This window comes from Protopterus annectens, chromosome 9.part0, assembly GCF_019279795.1.
Source record: "Protopterus annectens isolate FY-2018-M chromosome 9.part0, PAN1.0, whole genome shotgun sequence".
Taxonomy (NCBI): Eukaryota; Metazoa; Chordata; order Ceratodontiformes; family Protopteridae; genus Protopterus; species Protopterus annectens.
Window position 1 is genome coordinate 1,463,670,691 of NC_056743.1, and position 22,361 is coordinate 1,463,693,051.

Consider the following 22,361-nt stretch of genomic DNA (forward strand, 5'->3'; position numbering starts at 1 on the left):
TGGCACTGGTGAGATCATGTGCCAACCGGTTCCATGCCTCTGCCTTGTACGCTCCCCACAGAACCTGGCCCTGCATGAGTTGAGCCTCATGATCGTGGACTAGGAGCCAAACCATATATTTGGACTCCTCAACACCCCACCTCTGTGCTCGGAAGTGACTACCCTCTCCTACACCTGCCATCCTGACTGCAAATAGGTTCCACAATCAGTTATGCTGTGTATTCCCGCCTATGGGGCTTATATATGCCATTTTTCCCACACTTATCTGTGATTGGCCATTTTGGAATTGTATCAGCTTAAAAAAACCTGCTTTGGCATGCTTCTATTTCTATTCATTCCTATATATATGCTAATACTGCATTGTTCAGTACAGCTGTCATGGCTTAGTGGTTCAGTACTTTGACTATGATGCACAGTATCCTGGGTTCGAGCCTGGGCATTGCTTTTTTTAATTTTACTACTGTCTAGACAGGCTAGGAGGTGTGTCTGTGTAAAGGCGGCTTTGATACAGGTTGCTCAACGTTGCCCGCCGGTAAACCGGTTGGCGCGCTGCGCAGCTCCGCACAAACGGGTTATGATGGTTAACGCGTTATTTGGCTATGAGCACGCATATTATGCTATGAGAAATGTTGCTCAACTGTGGGCACACAGTTTCAGTGTGTTAACGCACTGCTCAACTCCGGGCACTCATATTACACCTGTTAAACCACTGGTCACCTGCGGGCAATCATACTCAGCTTGTTAGAGCACTGCTCAGCTATGGGCACTTATAAATTTTTTTTTTTTTATTGTGTCAGATTTCTTCAAAAATACATGGCCCATTTCATTACATTTTACTTAAATTATAGTTATTTATATATATATATATATATATATATATATATATATATATATACATATATGTCAGGGATTGTTTCGTGCTTATTTCACTAAAAATAGAAAATTATGTTGTTGCGGCTCGAACCGTGACTACCTCCTCTTTGGCCGACATCTCTACCACTATGCTATTGCTACTTGGCTTAATTTACATATTTAGATCTTATATGCTTTTCCAATGAGTGCTAACTGTGGCTGAGTGAAGGGCACACCCGTGCAAACGAGTGCAATTACGGGCAAACATTTTTGAAATTATAAAAAAAAAATTAAACTGTTGATTTTTACGTTTTACATTACAGTTGGGTTTATAGTCTGTGGGGGCATGTGTGCTGTTGTGCTTCTTGACATTTCCGTGGACTTGCTTGTGGGTGTTTCCTTTCGGGACTGTGATTTTTCTGGGGGCGTGTCCCTTTGCAGGACTCTCCATGCGGACACACCCCCTACTTTCCTACACGGACTGTTTTAGCCTAAGGTGTGATTCAGCATGCCCTCATGAATATGCATGGCATGCTGACATCACACCGTTTAACTGCAGCCTCTGTGTAAGACTTGCTAACTCTTACATGGAGGTTTCGTGAATCCTGCCCAATGTTTATACAATTTACTTCATTAGAAATTAATTTTTGTTAACTTTTTTAATTCTTTTTATTTTTTTCTTACTTTTTCTTGTGATATAAAGGGTGTGAGATACATTTGAGTGTGCTATTAACTTGTATCATTTATTAAGTTTATGAATGCAAATTTAAAATAACAAATAAATGGAAATAAAAAAGAGAAATTAAATAAAAAATAAAGAGACATAATTGATAGAAAAAGAAACAGATACACTCAAAAATCTAAACAAGTGTTTTACTTTGCAGAATATACCTCTTGTGATGCAGTTTATGTAGAGAAAACAGCCTGTGCATTATAACAGAAGGTGGCAGAGTACCTAAAGAATGTTAAAAAAAGTAATATACTGTTCAAGCATACAGCTGCTTCTGTTAATTTAAGACGTTTTATTTTATGTCATTAACAGACTGAAAGTGATTTTAGATGATAGGATATTAATACTGTGTTATAAAAAACAGAATAATTTTGGCAGATTTCACTGTATGCTTTCAAAGAACCAATATTTAATTATTCATATAATGTAATATGTATGTTAAAGGCTAGAGCATTAATGTATTAGTTTAATTTTTTAAATATTTTAAATATGTTTATCCAATGAGATTTTAATTAAGACAATTATGTCAGAGGAGTTTTTAGTTTATAATGAGTTTTAGAGTCTGATGAAGTTCCTGATTACAAGAAAGAAAGCTCTCACATTTTTGGATATAGAAGTTGGACATAATACTGGTGTGGTTTCCATTTGTGTGCTCTATTTTATATATACCTTAAGTTTTTATTAGCTTTCAGTTGTTGCCCATAGATACTATTTATAGCTAGCAGTTTCCTTGATGACATAAAAGAATAAAGTCTTAACTGTGGCCCAGGTTACCAGAATTTGATTATCAGTTTGGGAGTTTGCTGGAGACTGTGTGGTGGAGGAGAGGTGTATAAAGGCATGACCTACTTTACCTTCCTTGGGGAAACAGGAGGGGGATGCATGCTTGAGGTGTTTCAAGTTTTCATTTAATTATGGGGTCTGAGAATGCATCAGGGCACCAGTCTAGGAGCGGGTAGAGTTCATAAGGATGCCTTCCGTGGAGGTGAGGATATCTTATTCTAGATTCCATTGGATGTCCCAAGCCTTATGTGACAAAGGGGACACTGCCAGCCCAGCTATCTGGAATGTTGTAAATAATTATATGTCATTTATGAATATCAATGTGATGTATACAAGATGCTTGTCTTACAAATGCATTAGAACTGTATGTCATGTGTATATCAAACTACTTGAATGTATTTGTAAAGTGCTTGAAATGTAACCACAGCATGCCCCACTGGAATAGAACAAAAATGTACATGCATTGTTGTAACTGTTTAAATGTATATATTTTAACAGTAGAAACTGGAACACAGGAGGTTAAACCTCAGTCTAGTAAATTTTAGAGAAATAGATGAAATTAAATTACTTTATGGCAGCAAGGAGACACAGAATCTGTTCTGAGAGGTTTTCTGTATTGTCTTGGAAGTGTTTTATTGTTTTAAAGTCTCCACCATTAGTCAAAGATCTGAGGAAAAGCCCTTGTCTAAGTATTTTCACAAGTAGATGTTAAATACTGCCAGATTCCAGCAGTGGGGATTTTCACGTGGGATAGTGTCAGATAACAAGAAATGATGTCATTGTGCAAGCAATACCAGCAGTAATATTTGAGATATTAATTTGAGAACTCTCTGAAAGAGAAAGACAGCATTCTGTCATCTGTCTTGGACCTGAAAAGAAGACCCATTCACCACACATTTGCCTTGCTCTTAAGTAAGTTAACAAGGTTATAGCAATTCTCTTAGATATAGTGAGGAATATAGCAAAGCTTAATTCAGACATTTTTCTTTATTTATTTGGGACTGTTAGGGATAACATACCTATGTACATCACTTAGTATACACCAAATGGATAACTGGTTTAGCCACTCCACTCCTGTGATATCAGGCCAATTGTCACCCAACCATTATACTGCTCAGTAAGGGACTGTCACTTAAACCTGATGAACCATTACTATGAAAGCATGTCTTTTTTGAAGTAGAATATTAAAAATGTTCTCTGTGGTTACTTAAACCAATTTATTTGCTATTGTTTGCTTAAGTGACTGTTGGTTGGCTTGGTTTAGCCTGCTTGACCTTTCTTATTTTGTTTTGTGGTTCAGCAAAGGATAGTGCTGACACCTATGCTTCATTATGACCTTGTAGATCCCGAGCTGCATCTCTTTGTATGGGTGCCTACTCAGGAAAGGAAAGAGCTGTGACTGGTCATATTTGTTGCTGAGCACTGAGGGATACATAGCTATGGCTTAGACAGCAGCTGAAGTCAACAGTGGCTCTGCTGTCCCCCAACAAGACCATAATAATGGTATTAAGAAAGGCAGAGCCACTGTGAAAAAAAAAATATATATATGTGTACATATGTATATATATATATATATATATATATATATATATATATATATATATATACTCACACACACACACACACACACACAACACACACACACACACACACACACACACACACACACACACACACACACACACACACACACACACACAATTCCCTAAGTATCCATGAATTGGTAAGGGACCTGGGATCACAGGTTGATCATGATCATACCTTTGACCACAAAATGTCTACTGTTGTAAGGAAAGATTTCCATGTAGCTCATTTGATTAGTAAAGGCATCACCTTGAGAGCAAAAGAAGTTATAACCCCCCCCCCCATACTTGACACTTATCCGGGCCATAATAGAACATAATGCTCAATTCAGTATGTGCTGTACTAAGCACATACAACAATTAGAAAGACCTCAAAGGTTTCTAACAAAAAAGATCAAGGGCCTCCATCATGCACCTCACACGGACCAACTAAAATCCCTGTCACTTTACTCTGCATCGTACAGACTTCCTAGAGGAGACTTATGCCTGGCCTACAGAGCAACCCAAGACCCAAACCTAATGAACTTACTACATATCTGTAAATCAAATGGGTCTTGGGCTACCTGTTCCAGGGACTTAAATATGGCCTGTGACCTAAAAAGGACATGTTGGAGGGACAGATTTATCTCCCAGAAACTGCCACATCTTTGGAACAGGCTACCAATTTATTTATTTGTTTATTTTATTTATTTATTTATTACATTTGTTGACCGGGAAAGTTCACATGGCCTAGAAGAGGCCATTTTCAATGGAGGTCCAGGAAGAAAAGCTCCAGAAAAGTAAAATTAACATAAAAATATATACAAAAAGATTTGAATACAATGTTGACACATGGAAATAAGGATACAAGGTTGCAAATAAAAACACAAGTTTAACAGTGATATCATTTCATTAATTGCAGACAAAGGTCTTAATCTATGAGAGAGAGAGTAAGAAAGAAAGAATGAAAGAAAGTGATAGGTTAGCACATAGGATTATGTCACATGGGAAGTTACTATCACATGGGAGAAAGTAAATAGTAGAAATGGCAAAGGGTATGAAAGTCAGCTGTGAACAGGAAAGAAGGATGCAGAATATCTGAGTTAAAACATGAGAATAGGTATAGTAATGTGTAAGGTTCAGGCTGAAGAGTATGGCTATAGGATGTAAAGCAGGTGGACATAATGAGTGAGAGGTGAATAGGAGGTGACAGAAAGGGACATGAAGGTACAGAGAAGACTAGTGGTAAGTTTTTAAAGATTGATAAGTGATAGGTTTCATGTGAAACAGAGGACCCTTACGACTCTGTTCAAGAGGGAACCTGGATGAGTGCATGTGTCACCGTAAATTCGTACCAGGGATAGCACACACAACCTTCCTGGACATGGGCAGTCATCATTAAATAAAGTTTTGGGTATTGACTAGTACTTCTACAGTATTACATTGGGTTGAAACTGCCAGGCTTAAAATGACCTCTGGGTAAATAGACTAGTAAACTGCTATGATCCTCTGTATATATATATATATATATATATATATATATATATATATATATATATATATATATATATATATATGTGTGTGTGTGTGTGTGTGTGTGTGTGTTTATATGTATATATATATATATATATATATATATATATATATATATATATATATATATATATATACACATATATGTATGTATGTAAAACACTGGTGTGTTGTGCTAGGAAGAAAGATGCATTTTTTTACACTGAATGTATGGTCATTATTACTGTACAATTTCTGTATGAAGTTAGGTGCCATTTGAAGGGATGTGGTGTCAGTTAAGGGTAACGCTCCCAATTTTGCAGTCATCTGCATATTTAATGAGCCAGATTCCAGTGTCAATTTTAATTTCTGAGGCAATCAATGTCAAATTGGAAATGTCCCAGAACAAAGAATTGATCAACTCCACTGGTGACAGAGGATGGTGAGAATAGGACTCCTCTTGTTCTAACCCGTTGTGATGACTATATAGTTGGCTGTGTTCCCACGTTATTATGACTTTATTTACCTTTAAGATCCTTGAGTTTATATGAAGGTTATGTACTTACCATAACAATAGATCTAAATGATCTGTGACCATTCGTCCAACCTCTATGACTCTGCTGAAGGGTCAAGTTATTGTGGCACCAAAAACTTTCCCATGGTCTAATTTCTGCTATTCTCCCATAATGCTTTATGCTAGTCGTAATCTCCAGATTTCTGTGCAAATAATTCCGGAGCTCAGCAAAAGTTAACATAACTTGCATACCTACAATACCTTCCTCCAGGCCGCACCTAAACTGGGAAATAATGAAGGTCAGTGAGTTTGTTGAAGAGGATAGACTCAGATCACCTAGATCTATTATTATAGTAAGTATGTCATTTTCGTATCTGTAATGAACTGGTCCATTCTCTTTGATACCTACAGCTGAGTCCCAAGCATAACTTCTTTGGACTCCAATACAAGATGCTGGTTCTGAAAGAAGACCGTTCCCTGGACACCTCATCCATCTTATAGTATCTTATGAAAGTGTGCAAGGAAGCCCAGATTGCAGCTGTGCAGATATCATCAGTAGAAGTACTAGCAAGATGTCTTTGCAGGAGATCAGGCACCAGTAGAATGGGCTTTTGATTGTAATGGCAGATGTTTTGCATACTTAATTTTAATAAATGTGATGTAATTCATAAGCCACCTTGCAGAGTGAATATTTCTTATTACCTGCGTGATAGCATGCAGGTGGAATTTCAGTAATATTTGTACATCTAGAATCAATAAAATATATTTTTCCTTTACTGGAGTAGTTTGTTAAACAAGGAGGATGCTTGATAGACTGATTTAAATTGGCTTTTTATATACCTTTGGAATAAAGGATGGGTTAGTATGATCTGCTACCCTTTCCCTATGCAAGATTAAGTACAGAAGGTCAACACATAAAGCCTGGAGCTTAGATATTTGCCCAGCTAAAGTAATTTCCACCAACAACAGGATCTGATGAAAACGCTGGTTTGAAAGGAGAAAGGATTAACTTCAGCAACTCAAAATCCAGGCTACACTGAGGTAGTATACTATTTAATTGTGTAGCAAGGAAATTTCTCCAAGGAAAGCTTTGTATGTTTTAAGAGAAGCTTAAGAATTTTTAGTGTAAACTCTGGTAGTAATGAGATATAGCCAAAAGATCTACTTTGAATGAAGATAAACTGACATTAACCAAAAATCTTGAAATAACTAATAGGTTCATAGGATGGGTGATACTAGGCTATTGACCCAGATACCCTTATAAGCATAGCCAAGAATTTTACCCATGTTCCCTCAAAGTCAGCACCTGTTTCCCCTGTCCAACAAGGAAACAGGCGGGATTCCCAATAGTGTATTTTCTGTTTCCCATCTAGTCATCCAGGTTCCTCTTAAAGAGGGCTAGAGAGGTACTTTGCTTGACATGGAGAGGGAGTCTATTCCACAGATGGAGGAGTCGTTGGGACACAAACCTATCCCACCAACAAGTTCTATTAATGTCACAGACCAGATTAAAGCCTTGTGTTCACGTTGCATGACTGGAGTTTGTCTTATGGATATGCAGCAACTCCATCAAGGCTGGGTCTGAAATGACCTTATATGCCAGACACAGGTCACCTCTGAGCAGTCTGTATGAGACTGAGTAGAGGGACAGGACTTTTAGCATATCTGTATAGGATAGGTATTTGAGACCCTGAATTTTCCTGGTCAGGAACCTCTGTGGTCTCTCCAACTGCTGCATGTGCTTGGCAAAGTACATGGAAGGGGGCATTGTACTCAATAATGGGTCTGATAAGGGAGGAGTACAGGGATGTTATGACCTCCTTGTTCCTGGATGAAATACCCTTATTTATGAGGTGGGCCATGTAGAAAGCCTTCCGTACAATGGAGGCAACGTGTTGGTCAAAAGTCAGGTTGCTATCAACCTGGTTGCCCAAGTCCCTCATGACTGATTGCATGCTTTGTACGTTTTTATGAATGTGATAATTAGTGGGGATGACATTTTCCCAAAAAGGCATTGGCGCTGAGTTTGAGGCCATGCTTCTGGCACCAGTCATTAGTTGGGGTAAGGCCCTCTTGGAGAATGTTCACATCACTAGGGGAATTTAAGACAGTGCCCAGCTTGCAGTCATCTGCAAACATGGTTAGCCACAGACCACTTGTTTTGGTTTGCACCTCAGAAAAGTATATCCCAAACAGTAAAGGCCCCAAGACCAATCCATGGGCTACACCACTCATTATGGGTCTACTACAAGGGGTGGCTTCCCCTACTTTGAGTAAGGGGGTTCTATCAGTGATCCAGTTAGCTACCCATCTGGTAACATACGGGTTGATGCCTAGCTGGGAGAGTTTATCTATTATGTCTGAGTGGGGAATAGTGTCAAAGACGTTGGCTAGATCAAGGTAGGGGGAGTGCCCCATCTTCCCCTTCTCCATGGCTTTGGTGACTGTTTTCAAGAAGTCAACCAAGTTTAACAGGTATGACCTCCCTTTGACAAAACCAAACTGTATGGGGTCAAGTGATTGGAGGTTGCCGATGTCCTTGTTTATAAGGTCCATGATCTAGAACAGGTCTGTGATGGGCCTCATAAGAAAAGACTTCTACAGAAGATGTGGCCACAGGAGTGGGGATCAAACCTATTGAGGCCAAAAGGGGAGGCATGCAAATGATCCTGTCCTTACTTGGTCTGGCCATCTGTATGATCTTGACAATCAATTTAAAAGGAGGAAGGGGATGCAATGGCCTCAAGGGTCATTTCTACACAACAAAATCCCTGCACCACTGCTCCCAGAAGAGGAATGAGGAAAAGGAAGTTGTTGCACTTGGAAGTGCATTGTGCTAAAAGTCAAAGCATGGCTTCTGCCAGCATCAGACAATTCTCTCAGCTACTGACAAACGTATGGTCCACCCATATTGTACTGGAACTCAATGCCTGAGCCTGTCTGGCAGACAGTTGGCTAGACCCAGTATTTCAGCTAGTATCAGAATGTGGTTCATTAACAGAGCACATTACCATACTTGCAGTTCTTCCCTGCACATGCAATAGCAGCAAGCTCCTTTTTGCTTATGTACCAGACTATGGCCATACTGTCCATGTGAATGCCAACAGCACATTGTGGGAAGGATTCTTGGAATACTTGTAAGGTAAGAAGTACCATTCTTACCTCTACACATTTATGCACAGATTAAACTCCTGCTGGAACTACACCTTCTAGGACTGTCCTGCTGTAACAACGTCCTTTTAATGCAAGACTGAAGTATCCATGGTTATAGCCACAGGGGGATAGTGAGTTGAAAGTGACTGTTCATAGTTAGACTGAGTGCTTGCATCCACCAGTGGAGAGACCGCTTCTAAGATTCTGACCTTCTGAGATTCTGGCCTGAAAGTTGAGACTATTTATGATCTGACACCACTGAATTCTAATGTCTATACCTGGTACAGGAGACTTTGAGAGGGCTCAAGATGTTTCTTCCTAAACTGTCATCCAGCTTATGGAATGATGTGAGGAAAAGAAAATACGAGGAGAGCTAGATCTGTGTCTATGAGTTCTCTGTGGCTTTCTGCTTCTCTGGTAATGGAACTGAATGACTGGAGGCTGCAATCTCAGAACAAAATATCATCAGTATAGAACCTGAGGTTGTAGACATAATGCAGGAATGTTCTAGCACTGACAGATGCAATCACTTTGTCAAAGCCAGCTCCCTAAAACTCTGCTGAAACTGAGGGAATCAGTATCAAAGGCCTGGTATCCGAAAGGCTGACAACAGCCAAGAGCCTAAGAGAGAGGTAACCTTATACAAGCCCTGCTGTGAAGGCTGTCAGCACTGAATTCTTGAAGGTCAGTAATGCCAAAGACTAAAACAACTTTACAAGATTCTGTGCCCCATCAGCCTTGAGTCATCAACCCCAAATACTGAGGCCGAAGTGGCCATCAGCACCAGAAATGTCAGTGCCATGACCAGTGGCAGTGAAAACATGACCAGTACTGAGTGCATAAAGCTGTGGAGCAGTATTATCAGAGATATTCAATGCCAAGGAATCTTTCAACATACGTGGCAACTGAGGCTGGATGCTACTAATTTCATGAGTTGTAAGTTCAATGCCAGGATAAGTGAGGAAGAAGACAACATAGGAATATGCAATATGAAATCTCTGTCTGCTCTGGAAGCAAAGGAGGACAGGTTTAAGTCCACCTCTACATGGACCTGCAACAAGACCCCCACCTTCATGGATTATTTGATGTCCACTGTAACAGTATGAATAGGGGGCATAAGACTCCTTGTGTTCTCTTCTTTGACTTTTGGCAGAAGGTTAAAGACTGTGTCTACTGTAGTTTTACTCTTTGGTCTATAAAATACTGCAGAACTTGAAAGGGAAGAATCACCTTCCCCAAGACTATCCTTATCCATCAATTTTTCTCTACTAATTAATTGTGGTAATGCCTGAGGGTCCAGTTGTCAAAAAGCTGCATTCTGCTAACAAGACTGATGCCCCTAAACATGTCACACACAGAGTATGGTGATCTTGGGAAGATGTTTGTGAAAACCAGTTGTACACTTCTTAAAGACAGTATTCCTCATTACATCAATTTGTCAAAATATAGTCACTAAGCCAGACTAATCAGAAAGTGCAGTCAGGATCATATGACCTAAAATTCATCCACTGGTATAAAATCACCAGATTAATCAGAAACTGCAGTCAGTATCATATGACCTAAAATTAATTCACTGGTATAAAATCACCAGAAAGAAGGGGAGGAAATTATTATATAAACAGCGGCCAATGGAGAAGATAAACGAAAAATAAATATAACCAAATACCAAAATGATAAGATAAGGAAGGGTCTAACCTTAAAAGATTGCAGTTGATTAAAGACTGAAAATTAAATAAGGAAATTCATATTACAATTATTAAAGAATATGGATTGTTTTGCAATACTATTGCTATGCAGGAGGAAGAGTAAATTTGGAGAGACAAGCTAATACAAGGCATTATTGGAAGATGGGAGGAGCTAGAGGCTAGAAAAAAATCACTGACAAGCAGACTTGAGCTTCCAGCTACGACGAAGAAATTGAAGAGGATGGAATGAATCATCTTAGATCTATGCCTCTGCCATGGAGTATATTGAAGTACTCTGAACATATAGATAAAGCTTCATCCAGGTGGTGGTCATATGATCAAAGAAATTTATGAGGCTAAGCACACAAGATCTACATTTCACAATGCTGTACTGGGTTAAGTAATAGAAAAGGAGGCTCCTCATATGTGCCTGAATATGTTTCTTAATGAGTCTTTACATCATGCATATGATGCTGATCAATCTGTAATTACTGTGTCCTGTGGAAGGGTCTTCACTGGGGACAGAAACTACAACAACCTTCTTCCAGATGAAAAGATTGTGGCCAATTTTAAGTATGTCACTTTCTACAGGGCAAATATATCAGGAACATTATTCCAGAAAAACCTAAGATGTGTAACTATCACCTGCTGAGCTGGTTAGCCATTATCTCTAATTAAAAACATATATAAAACATAAATGGAAGAGCAATAAGTGCTTACTTAAATATTTTAATATAGGATCAAGGGAAGCTCTATTGCTCTACTGCAAATGAATAGAATTAATGCTCAAAAGATTCCACCTTGACAGCTTTCCATACTGTGGCATTTTACTTTTAAATGGTTGGGATTGTACAGTTTGGTTTTAATAAACTGTGTTTCATAAATCAGTATATCAACCATCACCTGAAAAGTATGGATGCACAACTTTATTGTTATTACAACCGATCACTAGAATATTATAATAGTCAAGCTAGTGCTGTAATGTCATCTGTGTAAACAAAGGCATACTTGTCACACAAAGGAGGGATTCCTAGTTAAAGGAAAACTTCACCCTAGAACTAAAAAATCTGCTTTTTTCACTCTGTCTTTGTTTCCTGACCTATTTTAACTCATCAGATAAGTGCTTTATTTGTAATTTTAGCCTGTTTACAACAACATTGGCTACTAATGGTGCTTGATCTATCAACGTGATCTTGTTCTCCTTCAACCCTTTCTCTTTTCCATAATGCCTTGTATGACTCATGCCAGACATAAGAAAGTAACTGTGAATTCCCATGTTATTGACATGTAATGGGATTTGTGTGGGTCACTATTATCTTTTTTTTCCTTTCTGTAAAAGGACTGCATCTTTTCTGTCTCTAATCACCCTCATTTATGTTTAACTCAGAACTTGTTTTACACTATACTTAGAAGTTATCCAGCTACAGCCAGAAAAGTAGCTAAACTGCTGGCCTTTGTTCATGGTATTCTTTTGTAGTCCAAGAGGAATTGACAGTCCCCTCCCCCCACACACTATTGCAGAGGTGTTAAAACTGTCAGTGCACTGAGAGACCCTACAGAAACAATTCCTCCAATTTTCCAATTCTCCAAAGATTTTTTCACTCTCGCAAGATATGCCTAAGACACACATACACACACACACACACACACACACACACACACACACACACACACACACACACACACACACACACACACACACACACACACACACACACAGTTACCAAACCAGTTTTCATTTAGACAAATATAAATTATAAAATATGTATCTCTCAGGTAATAATCAGGGGCATCCTACTGTAGTCACCACTATCTCTCACTTGCTAAACTGGGCTGGCTTGAACTCCCTCACCTCCTTCAATGGTATCAACTCTCACTCACCCACAAACTAGTAAACCATCCACTAAATGTCCCATCTCTCCAGAATCTACTCCAACCCTATCGCACCACCAGACCACTAAGATCCAGCAACAAAAATCACTTGCAGATCACTAAAGCCAATAACTCTGCTGGAGAAGCACTATTCTCTTGCACCATAGCCAAATTATGGAACTCCCTCCCACCCACAATTACCTCCGTACCATCATGCACCCACTTCAAAACTTTACTAAAAGTGCACCTAAAAAACATGCTGGCTATGCCCTTGCAACTCCCACTCTAATATCACCCACCCCATCCAAACACTACCTTTCTTTCCACTCCACTAACTACCTTGATTATAGCAAGCTCAGATACTCATAAGCCAGTACTTATTATACAGCAGGAACTTCTTCTTGTAACATTTGTTAATGTATGTTATGTACTTAGATAAAGATTCTAGTTGTCTACTGATGTACTATGTTCTTCATATTTAAATATGTTGTAAGTAATTGCTATGTAAATTGTTAATCACTATGTAATCCAATGTAACTACTGTATGTTTATTTTAACTGTGGAGTTTTTCTCCCCGGGCCTCCGCTGAAAATGGACCTACATCCAGTCGGACACTCCCGGTCAACAAATATAAATAAATAAATACATAATAAATAAATAAATAAGCTAAGTGATTTGGATTTATTTTAAGGTGATACCACAACTCAACAACCTATAGTGCTAAATGATACCCTCTTCTCAGATAATGAATAAGAATACAAAAAATACCAGTTAGAACATCTTAGTTAGAAAAGAATAAATACAAAATTTACTTAAGCAATAAGGAAGTCAAACTAGTGATCATTAAATGTTAAATATACTGAGGTAAATAATCTGCATACATTAAAGAAAAGGTAAGACACAGTTGTATAGACATGAATAAAGAAGGAAGCTTTTACTAATAACAGCTAAAAAGCATAACTGACTTAAAATGTACTGACCTTAAATGTTTTCATTTACTAAATATATTAGTCAAGCAAATGCTGATTTCGCAGCATATATGGATATGATTATCCACATCATCCAGAGAAGAATGACGGACTACTAGTTTCATCCCTTGATCTCCATTATGATCACTCTCTTTCTATGTGTGCGTGTGTGTGTGTGTGTGTGTGTGTGTGTGTGTGTGTGTATGTGTGTTTACCCTCTTCATTTCTTCCCCTAAGAAAACAGGTGAAGTCAAATACTTATTTTAACTGTCAGATTATTACATGCAGTGAAGCAATTTCTCAGGAACCAGTCTAATTAAATTAGTCCTCTCCCAGATGCAGAAAGTAATAAAAAATAAAAGTTTAATGTTTCCCAGCACCCTTAAACTACCATTTGGACAATTAACTGTTTGCATTTGGCCATTATCACAGTTTTGGACTCATACATTCTTTGAAGAGTCTTTAAGTTGTATTTTATGACCGTTAGTTTGTCGACACAGGAAAATCACAAACTTGCATTTTACATCGAGAAAGGGAGGTTGGCAGAGTGGCTAAAGGGGTTTATCTTCCAGACACAGGGCGCTTGTTTGATTCTTACATGGGGTAACTGTCTAAGCTTAAAATGGCCTACAAGAGCAGTTATCCTAGTACCCTTTACCTATGAGCAATACAAACTCCATGTATTTTCACTTTTTCATTTACTCTTTGTTTTACAATTAAAGGGAAAAGTCTTCTATCTGTCTCTGTGTCACAGAAGCACTCCTACAGCATATTAAACAGACCTTACATACAGTTTTACATGTATTAATAATGTGAAATAAGGAAGAAAGAAATACATCACATTTTAAGTCATATTTCTGCCCTTGCACCACATTATAATACTGTTCAGGTTAACAATTTTACTGCTTGATTGTGTCCCCTTGCATATTAAAATATCACTGTTACTCTTAAACACCCCTTTCATCAATCCTGGAGAAGAAAATGTTTAGCTACCATAGTTCACCCAATTTGCTATAACACACACACACACACAAAATTCCTTGTGTTGACCATTTTACTTCACTAGTGCAATGAGTCCATTTTAGAATCTATTTTCCAACCATCTTGCCCCCCTGACTTTTGAAGATTATTATCCACTCAGATGTACTTTCAATTGTGCAGTACTTTACACAATCCCCCTCATTCCACTATATTAAATCAATAAATCTCTGTATTATTTAAGTACTTAACTAACTAGCTCTACTCTAACAAAAGTTCATATTCCTCTTATGATATAATTGCATTTTTATTCAACACTACACACCTTCAATAAAATTTTAACATTTAAACTAGATTGCCGTCAATAAATTCAGCATATTTAATTGTAATATCACAAAAAAGTCCAATAATTTACATTTGTTTTAACCATGCACAATGTCTTTTAAATTTTTATTCTAAATGTCTTTTCATTTAATCATACCCCATGATTGATACTTAGTCCATCTATTTTCCTTTCTGCTATCCTTCTTGGTCATACTTCTTCCCTTTCCCATCTTTCACCCTTTTTAAGTCAGCTGACCTTCTCTATGACTGTCCCACCTCCTTCACTATCCTTCATTTGTCAAACTACTTTACAATTATCCTCCACTCCGATCACAGCCATGCAGTTGACGCATGCCCATACATAAACAAGGAAACAAACACTTCATTTCCACTATCTCAGTATGCACTAAACAATCCCATTATATATTATCTCATGCCTGCTCAATTGCTGGTATCCTACCTTCCACTGAATGAACCTCCCTCCCTCATGAATTTCCTCCATTTATCCGTAAGACTTCCTTTTTTTCTTTTACTGTTTGGCCTTCAAACTTCTTATAAATCTTGCTCTCTCACTCTGACCTAATCTTTACTCTTACTTCTGTCTTCTTCATCTTCAGAGTTCTTTTCCAGATCTCCATACAATTTTTTTCATTTGCTCTCTGTCCTTTAGTGGCACTCTTGTCTCTGTTCATAGACTCTGAGGTACCCTATTTAATTCTTCCAATATACACAGACATTGCCTCACCCTTTTGACCACTTCTGCTCCTCTCTGCCACTCAGTGGACCTGCTAGTAATTTCTGTCTGAATGTACTTGGTCTTGCATTTTTATGCACTGATGCAACTTGTAGGACATGCCAGTCTTTTGATCTTCCTTCCTCCTTCACTGAATTTTACTCAGGTCGTGTTCATCATATTCAGTCCTGCCACCTCTCTCCTTCTTTCCCCCATATCTTTGTGCTCACTCTACCTGATTTACCACTAGGCTGACCATTACCAACAGTAGCATTACTTTTGCTCCCATCACATTATATTCTTATGGATATCAATTGCATCTACTTTTCTAGCAGCCCAGTAAGTCTTGCTGCTGGCACAACTTGGCTCTCCAGTGTCATTTTGGGATAGACTGCCTTATTTACAGACACTGCAAGCAATCACTTTATCAGACAGGTCTTTTGGTTTCTTCCACTGTTTGACAAAGAAACTAAGGGTCATACTGCTAAATGCTAGGAGTTTAAATCAGAAACTGCTCTCTCTGGAACATTCCTCTTCCTGGAAGACATTGACATCTGTGCAGTCACAGAAACCTGGTTCAAGGATATAGAAAGTACCCTGGCCTTGCAAGTCTACAATGCATTTCACATTTTCAGACTGCAAATTGAAGGTGTGAGAACCAGTGGATGTAGAGTATCTACCTTCATTAAAGATAATTACACTCTAGACTTGTTAGACAAGGTAACTATGGTGTTACTCCAAGTCCAAATTGTTGTAGGTAACACCCCTCCTTCATGTCATCATCAGTTATAGATCCCATTCCATGACCCCATGAATGAAAAAGCCATACACCTTATTTAGACCTACTTGGGGCAATCAAAGTACAACCTAACACCCTAGCCATGGGTGATTTCAACTATCTCTCCAGTAATTGAGAATCTTATATGATTTGCACTTTTCACTTGCACAAAAGTTCCTGGACTTTTTTAACTCAAATTACCTGGAACAAATAGTGCACCATCACCCCGCAAGGGGCTCTAATATTCTAGACCTGGTCCTCAACAATATGAGTGACTGATGCAGCTTCTCAAGTTTAGGGCTTGCACTGGTTAAATCCAACCATAAATCAGTTTCCACATATGGCATTGATGACTGATGCCCTGTATAAACATCTACACAAATGTACTGACACAACTGTACCTGATAGATCCCCAAAAAAAAACCCATCCTGGTGGACATCTAGCATTAATAGATTATACAATAAGTGAAAGAAGTGATATCTAAAAATACAAAATTGAGAACCCAGATTTGGAAGTGCACCCTTCTCTGCCTAAGCTAGCAAATAAGTCCACCTGTAAAATCTTCAAAGAACAACTATAAAAAAAATTAGAAACCATAGCCAAGGATAACCATAAGGCTTTCTTCAGCCATGTCCACAACCTAAAGGCAGAACTCAGATGTGTGCTGAACTAAGTGTCAATGGTATCGCACACACTATCCCTGCAGAAATTGCAAACCTGCTAGCAGACACGTTTGGTGAATATTAAAACCTCCTATCCCCTTTAAGCATACCATAAACCATGCCTTCAACATCTCCTCCTCCCTGCATCTCCAAAAGGCAAGTCATCAATGCTCTCTCCAAGACTAAAAACCCAGCCACCATGAAACCAGATGGCATTCCAGGCTGTGATCTTAATGTTCATAAACAAAAGCTAGCTGCTCCACTAGGCACCCTATTCAACCATAGCCTGAGTACTGGCTTTGTCCCCACTGAATGGAACATGGTGCCTGTTATCCCACTTTACAAAGGTGGCTTGGCAACAGACCCAGGTAACTATAGACCCATAGGTTTAACCAGCCTCATCTGTGAGGCAATGGAACAAATCACCATGAAATTCATAAATAAGGATATAGGTGACCTCCAAACCCTAGATCCATCCCATTTTGGTTTTATCAAGGGTAGGTCATGATTACTAAATCTGGTGGATGAGAATATGACCAGAGACATAGATGTAGGCAAAGTTGTGCACACAGCCTATATTGACTTGGCCAAGGCCTTCAACATAATCCCACATTTGGGCATCATTGCCAATTGAATATCAACTCCTATGTTGTCAGGTGGGTTGCAATCTGTCTCACAGATTGACAACACTCAGTCAAAGTGGGAGACTTTACCTCTACCAGCAGACTTGTCACCAGTAGGGTCCCACAAAGGTCACTGTTGGGAACCTCTCTTGTTTGGCTATACTTCTCTGAAGTCCCGGCAAAAATGGAGGGGCTGTGGCTTACACAGACCAATGACTGGTGCTAAAGCCATGGTCTTAAACCAAATGCTAAAAAATGCATAATCATTCCTTCTGGTAAAAACAATAGCCCTGCTGATTATAAAATCAACAATAATACCATAAGTACTAATTCTGTAGTAAGAGGCCTGGGAGCGCAAGTTGGCTGTGATCTCAGCTTCGACAACCATGTGTCTACTGTGGTGAGGAAGGCATTCTACATCACTCATGTAATTAGCAAAGGCATCGCTTCAAGAGCAAAAGAGGTTATAACTCTTCTGTACTCATCCCTCATCAGACCTATTATTGAATATAATATCCCCTTTGGTGTGTACCATACCAGACACTTGCAGCAGCTTGAGAAACTTGACAGATTTCTAAGAAAATTCAGGGTCTCTAGCACATGTCTTATGCAGACAGACTGAAGTCACTGTAACTGTACTCAGTAGCATATAGACTACCTAGAGGTGACTTGTGTCTGGCTTGCAGGGCTATCTCTGAACCAAATCTAATGAAAATGTTTCACATTCATAAGTCAAATGGGACTAGAGTCTCCCATTCCAAGGATGTCAATCTAGCCTGCGACATAAATACGACCTGCTGGAGAGACAAATACATCTCTCAGAAATGGCCACTCCTCTGGAATAGGCTTCCAATCCATGTCAAGCGGAGCACCTTCATGACCCTGTTTAAGCGCAACCTGGGTGACTGAATGGGAAACCATAAACTAAATTTCTGCCAGGGATTGCCTCTGCTTCTCTCCTGGACATGGGTAATCCTTGCTAGAAAAAGGCATAGATGATATCTATCATCTAGTATTATATTGGGATTTTACAGCTAGGCTTGAAATGACTCTCAGATCAATAGCCTAGTAACATCCTATGAACTTATCTCAAAGAGGTGCTGTAGGTGAATCGGTGTTCCTCTAGTTTTCCCACAGGTTTTCTGTGTGTGTGTGTGTGTGTGTGTGTGTGTGTGTGTGTGTGTGTGTGTGTGTGTGTGTGTGTGTGTGTGTGTGTGTGTGTGTATGTGTGTGCATGCGTGTGTGTGTGTGTGTGTGTGTGTGTGTGTGTGTGTGTGTGTGTGTGTGTGTGTGTGTGTGTGAGTACAGTTTGTCAAGTGAGTGCTGTGATAGTCTCTACCTCCCTTGTGACGCTGAACTGGATTTAGGGGGCACTCAGAGTAATAATGAAGTTATTTATTTATTCATTTATTTGAATAGAAACCCCATTACTCGTTGTGTATTTATTGATTTGCTGATAGACAGATCCTTTCAGTGAAGCAAGACATTTTCCAGATGCGACCTTAATGATTCTGCATAATGACATCCATCAAGTAAAATAAAGGTATAAACATATGGATAATGAATAGTAATTGGTTTTACTCAGAATTGTTACATCAGCATGATTTTCTACATTCACAAGTGGTAATGTCAGAAGTCTGGGGTTCTTTCATTTCTTACTAAGACATTCAAGATTAATAGATGACATTTCCCATAGTTTTCTGCTATTCTAATTGTGCTCGTTATTCTTTTGTGTTGCTGTAATGTACACCTCAAATGAGGTTTTGTCAATAATACATTCCCTACCTTAGAAGACATACTTAAAGTGTACTGATGTTGTTCTGCATTGCATAAACACTTCCAGCTAAACTTACACATTCTGTGTTCCATATCCATCAGGATAAATGGATGCAGAAACCATAACAATTATAGCAGGTATCCCATAGCCAACAGAATACATGACTCTCCCTGGGATGATGTGAGATCTGAAGGCCCTGATGGCCTTAAGATTTTGTACCATAAGATGGAGCTGCAATGCACCCAGGTGCATCCAAAAGAAGGAAGCTGAGAAGAAGTAATGTAGAAAAGCTGCGATAACTTTACAGAGGATCTGAAATGAAAAAAAGTTATAATTAATAGCAAACTGAAGTTTAGAGAAGTTTTACGAAGCAAATAAACAAATACATAAATAGGTAAAACAGTATCTTCCTAAAATGCCTCAGACACAGTGACTCTTCAAAACCAGGAAACCAACAGTAGTTACTGATATGAACAGGATCAATTGAAATGCAGGAGCAGCCAACATGTACTAGATCTCTAAAGCAAACACATATAATCTGTACTGTTTGTGAACAATTTAAGGCTGCATTGGAAATATACAAGTATCAGAATCCTGAGACAAAAAAATGATTTTTCACTCCTTTAATTAATGCATGCGTTCTTTTTTCTGAAAGTACTGGCTTTTACCTGGCATATGATCATTACTTCCATCATTTTCTGTTGTCATTTAATCTATTATGTAAACTGATTGCCATTCTGTAAATAGCTTGTAGGTATGTGTAGGCCTTGCCTTTGCACAGACATGGGGTACCTCAAAATGTAGGACTGTTGAGGGTCTTCTTTATGCTACTAGTCACAGCACACTGCCAGTAATAATAATATGCATGTCACATGACTTCCTCAGATGTTCAGGACCAAGAGTTACAGGAAAGACACATCTGCATTTTGGCCTACAATGTACCATCAATATGCACTTATAATATCATCTGTGATACTGATGTAACAGTAGGTAGAAGTCATGTTTTTTTTTTTTAATTTTAAGCCACAGATGCACATGGTAGGCACATGCTGGGCTGCCTGATTTTCATTCCACTGGAAAATGTTTAGCTTCTCCTCTAACATCTGACAATTCCCATGTACAGAACAGAGGCCTGGAATATAAGCCAACTGTATCTGTACACAGGCAGCGTGAAAGGTTAATAACATCAGTGTCAGACAACCCTGTCCATATCCAGGTGCAAAAAAGAGAGTCTTGATAAAGAGAATGGTTTACATCATTAATTTCAAATCTTTCCATATTTGTTCTAAATTACCCATCGTCACTCACTTAAATATACAAGTCATGATGAGTTTATCGGCAAAAGGTGACAATTAATTTGGTGCTCTGCCTCTCTTTTCAACATGTCTGTAGAGGTTATCAACTTCTTAAACAATTTTTACATCAATACATTCAAGTTATGAAGAGTGGGTGTTGTGGGTGTTGTGAAGTATTTCATGAGATGTCAGTTCTCAGAAAGTATTACAAAGGCATAAAATGGAAGAACGCCTACTACTATACCATTAATTTGACAATGCATATATAACAGTATGATATTAAAGTTTACAGCCTTCACTCTTCTTCCTTTCAAATGCTAAACGGTATTCCTTTGTACTGCTACCATACTGACAGCAATTGTAATACTAAGAGTTTTGCTACGGCTGCAGGCAGACTTCTCAACTGTACCTGGACTGTTAATATTTTCAGGCTTGTTTTACCCCTAAAAGTGATGTACCTCATTTTTTGGAGGTAATTCCCTAGTCTTGAGTTACCCTTTCACACAATTGTCTGAATCCTCCTCATCACGCATAATTTTTAAATCATCTAGTACACAGGAAACCTGCAAACACTCAGAATAATGACATTTCTCTTCATTGACAAATAAGCAAGGCCTCCTGGAGTGATAGATTTCTATCTAACCATATCCACTACAGAACTGACTTCCCCTACATGTTGAATAAAGCAAAACCCAAACCACTTTTAAATACAGACTTACTCCAGGATTTAATAACATCCATGTAAGCTCCATGTAGAGCATACATGGCATTTACCAGTGTACAGGGCCATGGTTCCCCCTCAGGAGCATGCCATGCATATTAATGATGGAGTGCTTCTGAGGGACAGCATAGGAACAGGGATAGTGAATCTGTGTAGGTAGAAGTGTAGAGGCTACTTCATGGTTGTGGATGCCTGGTCAGATGTCATGTACAGAGTGAGGCTCCCTGTAATGTTCTCCACTACTGTTGAAATACTGTGAAGGTTTTTAAATGTGTAATTTAAATTTTTCTTTACTGTTTGAGTGGTGTGGCACAGAGCATAGCAATGCCAAGCTGTGTTTACATATAGACAGCTGATACCTGCTACACATCTAAAAATAGAAACCAGATGTAATTATTTATTTCTGGTTATGTTTAAGCTTGTTGTGTGGTGCAGTGTGGTGCTCAGCAACACTAACAGGTAGCCTAGTAGTATATTTGAAGGTATACTAGTTTTCATAATATCCAAGTAACTAAATGGTAGAGTTACAGCTTAATAGTTAGTAGGTCCTGAGTTTGAGTCTGCAGCAGTCATAACATATCTGTGATTTCATTTACTGTTTTTGTTTAATTTAATAAAAAACTTGTTAAATATGGCAGTGTTGCGCAGTGCTAAGCATTGCTTAAACATGCTAATGACTACTACAGTTTGTGCGGTGGTAAGCTTCACTAAAATCACAGTTGTGTGAGTTTTCACCCTTCTCAGCTCTACTTAGCTGGTTTGTATGATGCTAAGCAACACTGCGCTTTTTTAAATGTTGCTCAATGATGTGTAAGGGAGGTAAAACAGCCTATATTAA

The 22,361-nt window shown here is 38.6% G+C and overlaps 1 protein-coding gene across 1 annotated transcript in view; it reads right to left on the bottom strand.

Annotated features, from left to right (window-relative positions):
• The window catches only part of LOC122810702 (adhesion G protein-coupled receptor E3-like), a 160,358-nt gene extending 140,159 nt beyond the window's left edge, over nt 1–20,199 (bottom strand). Inside the window, exons 1-2 of the mRNA XM_044082267.1 lie at nt 20,176–20,199; nt 19,584–19,819 (exon numbers count right to left, since the gene is read on the bottom strand). Of these exons, the coding sequence (XP_043938202.1) occupies nt 19,584–19,819; nt 20,176–20,199 (260 nt within the window). The remainder of the gene's footprint in view (nt 1–19,583; nt 19,820–20,175) is intronic.
• Between the last annotated feature and the right edge of the window lie 2,162 nt (nt 20,200–22,361).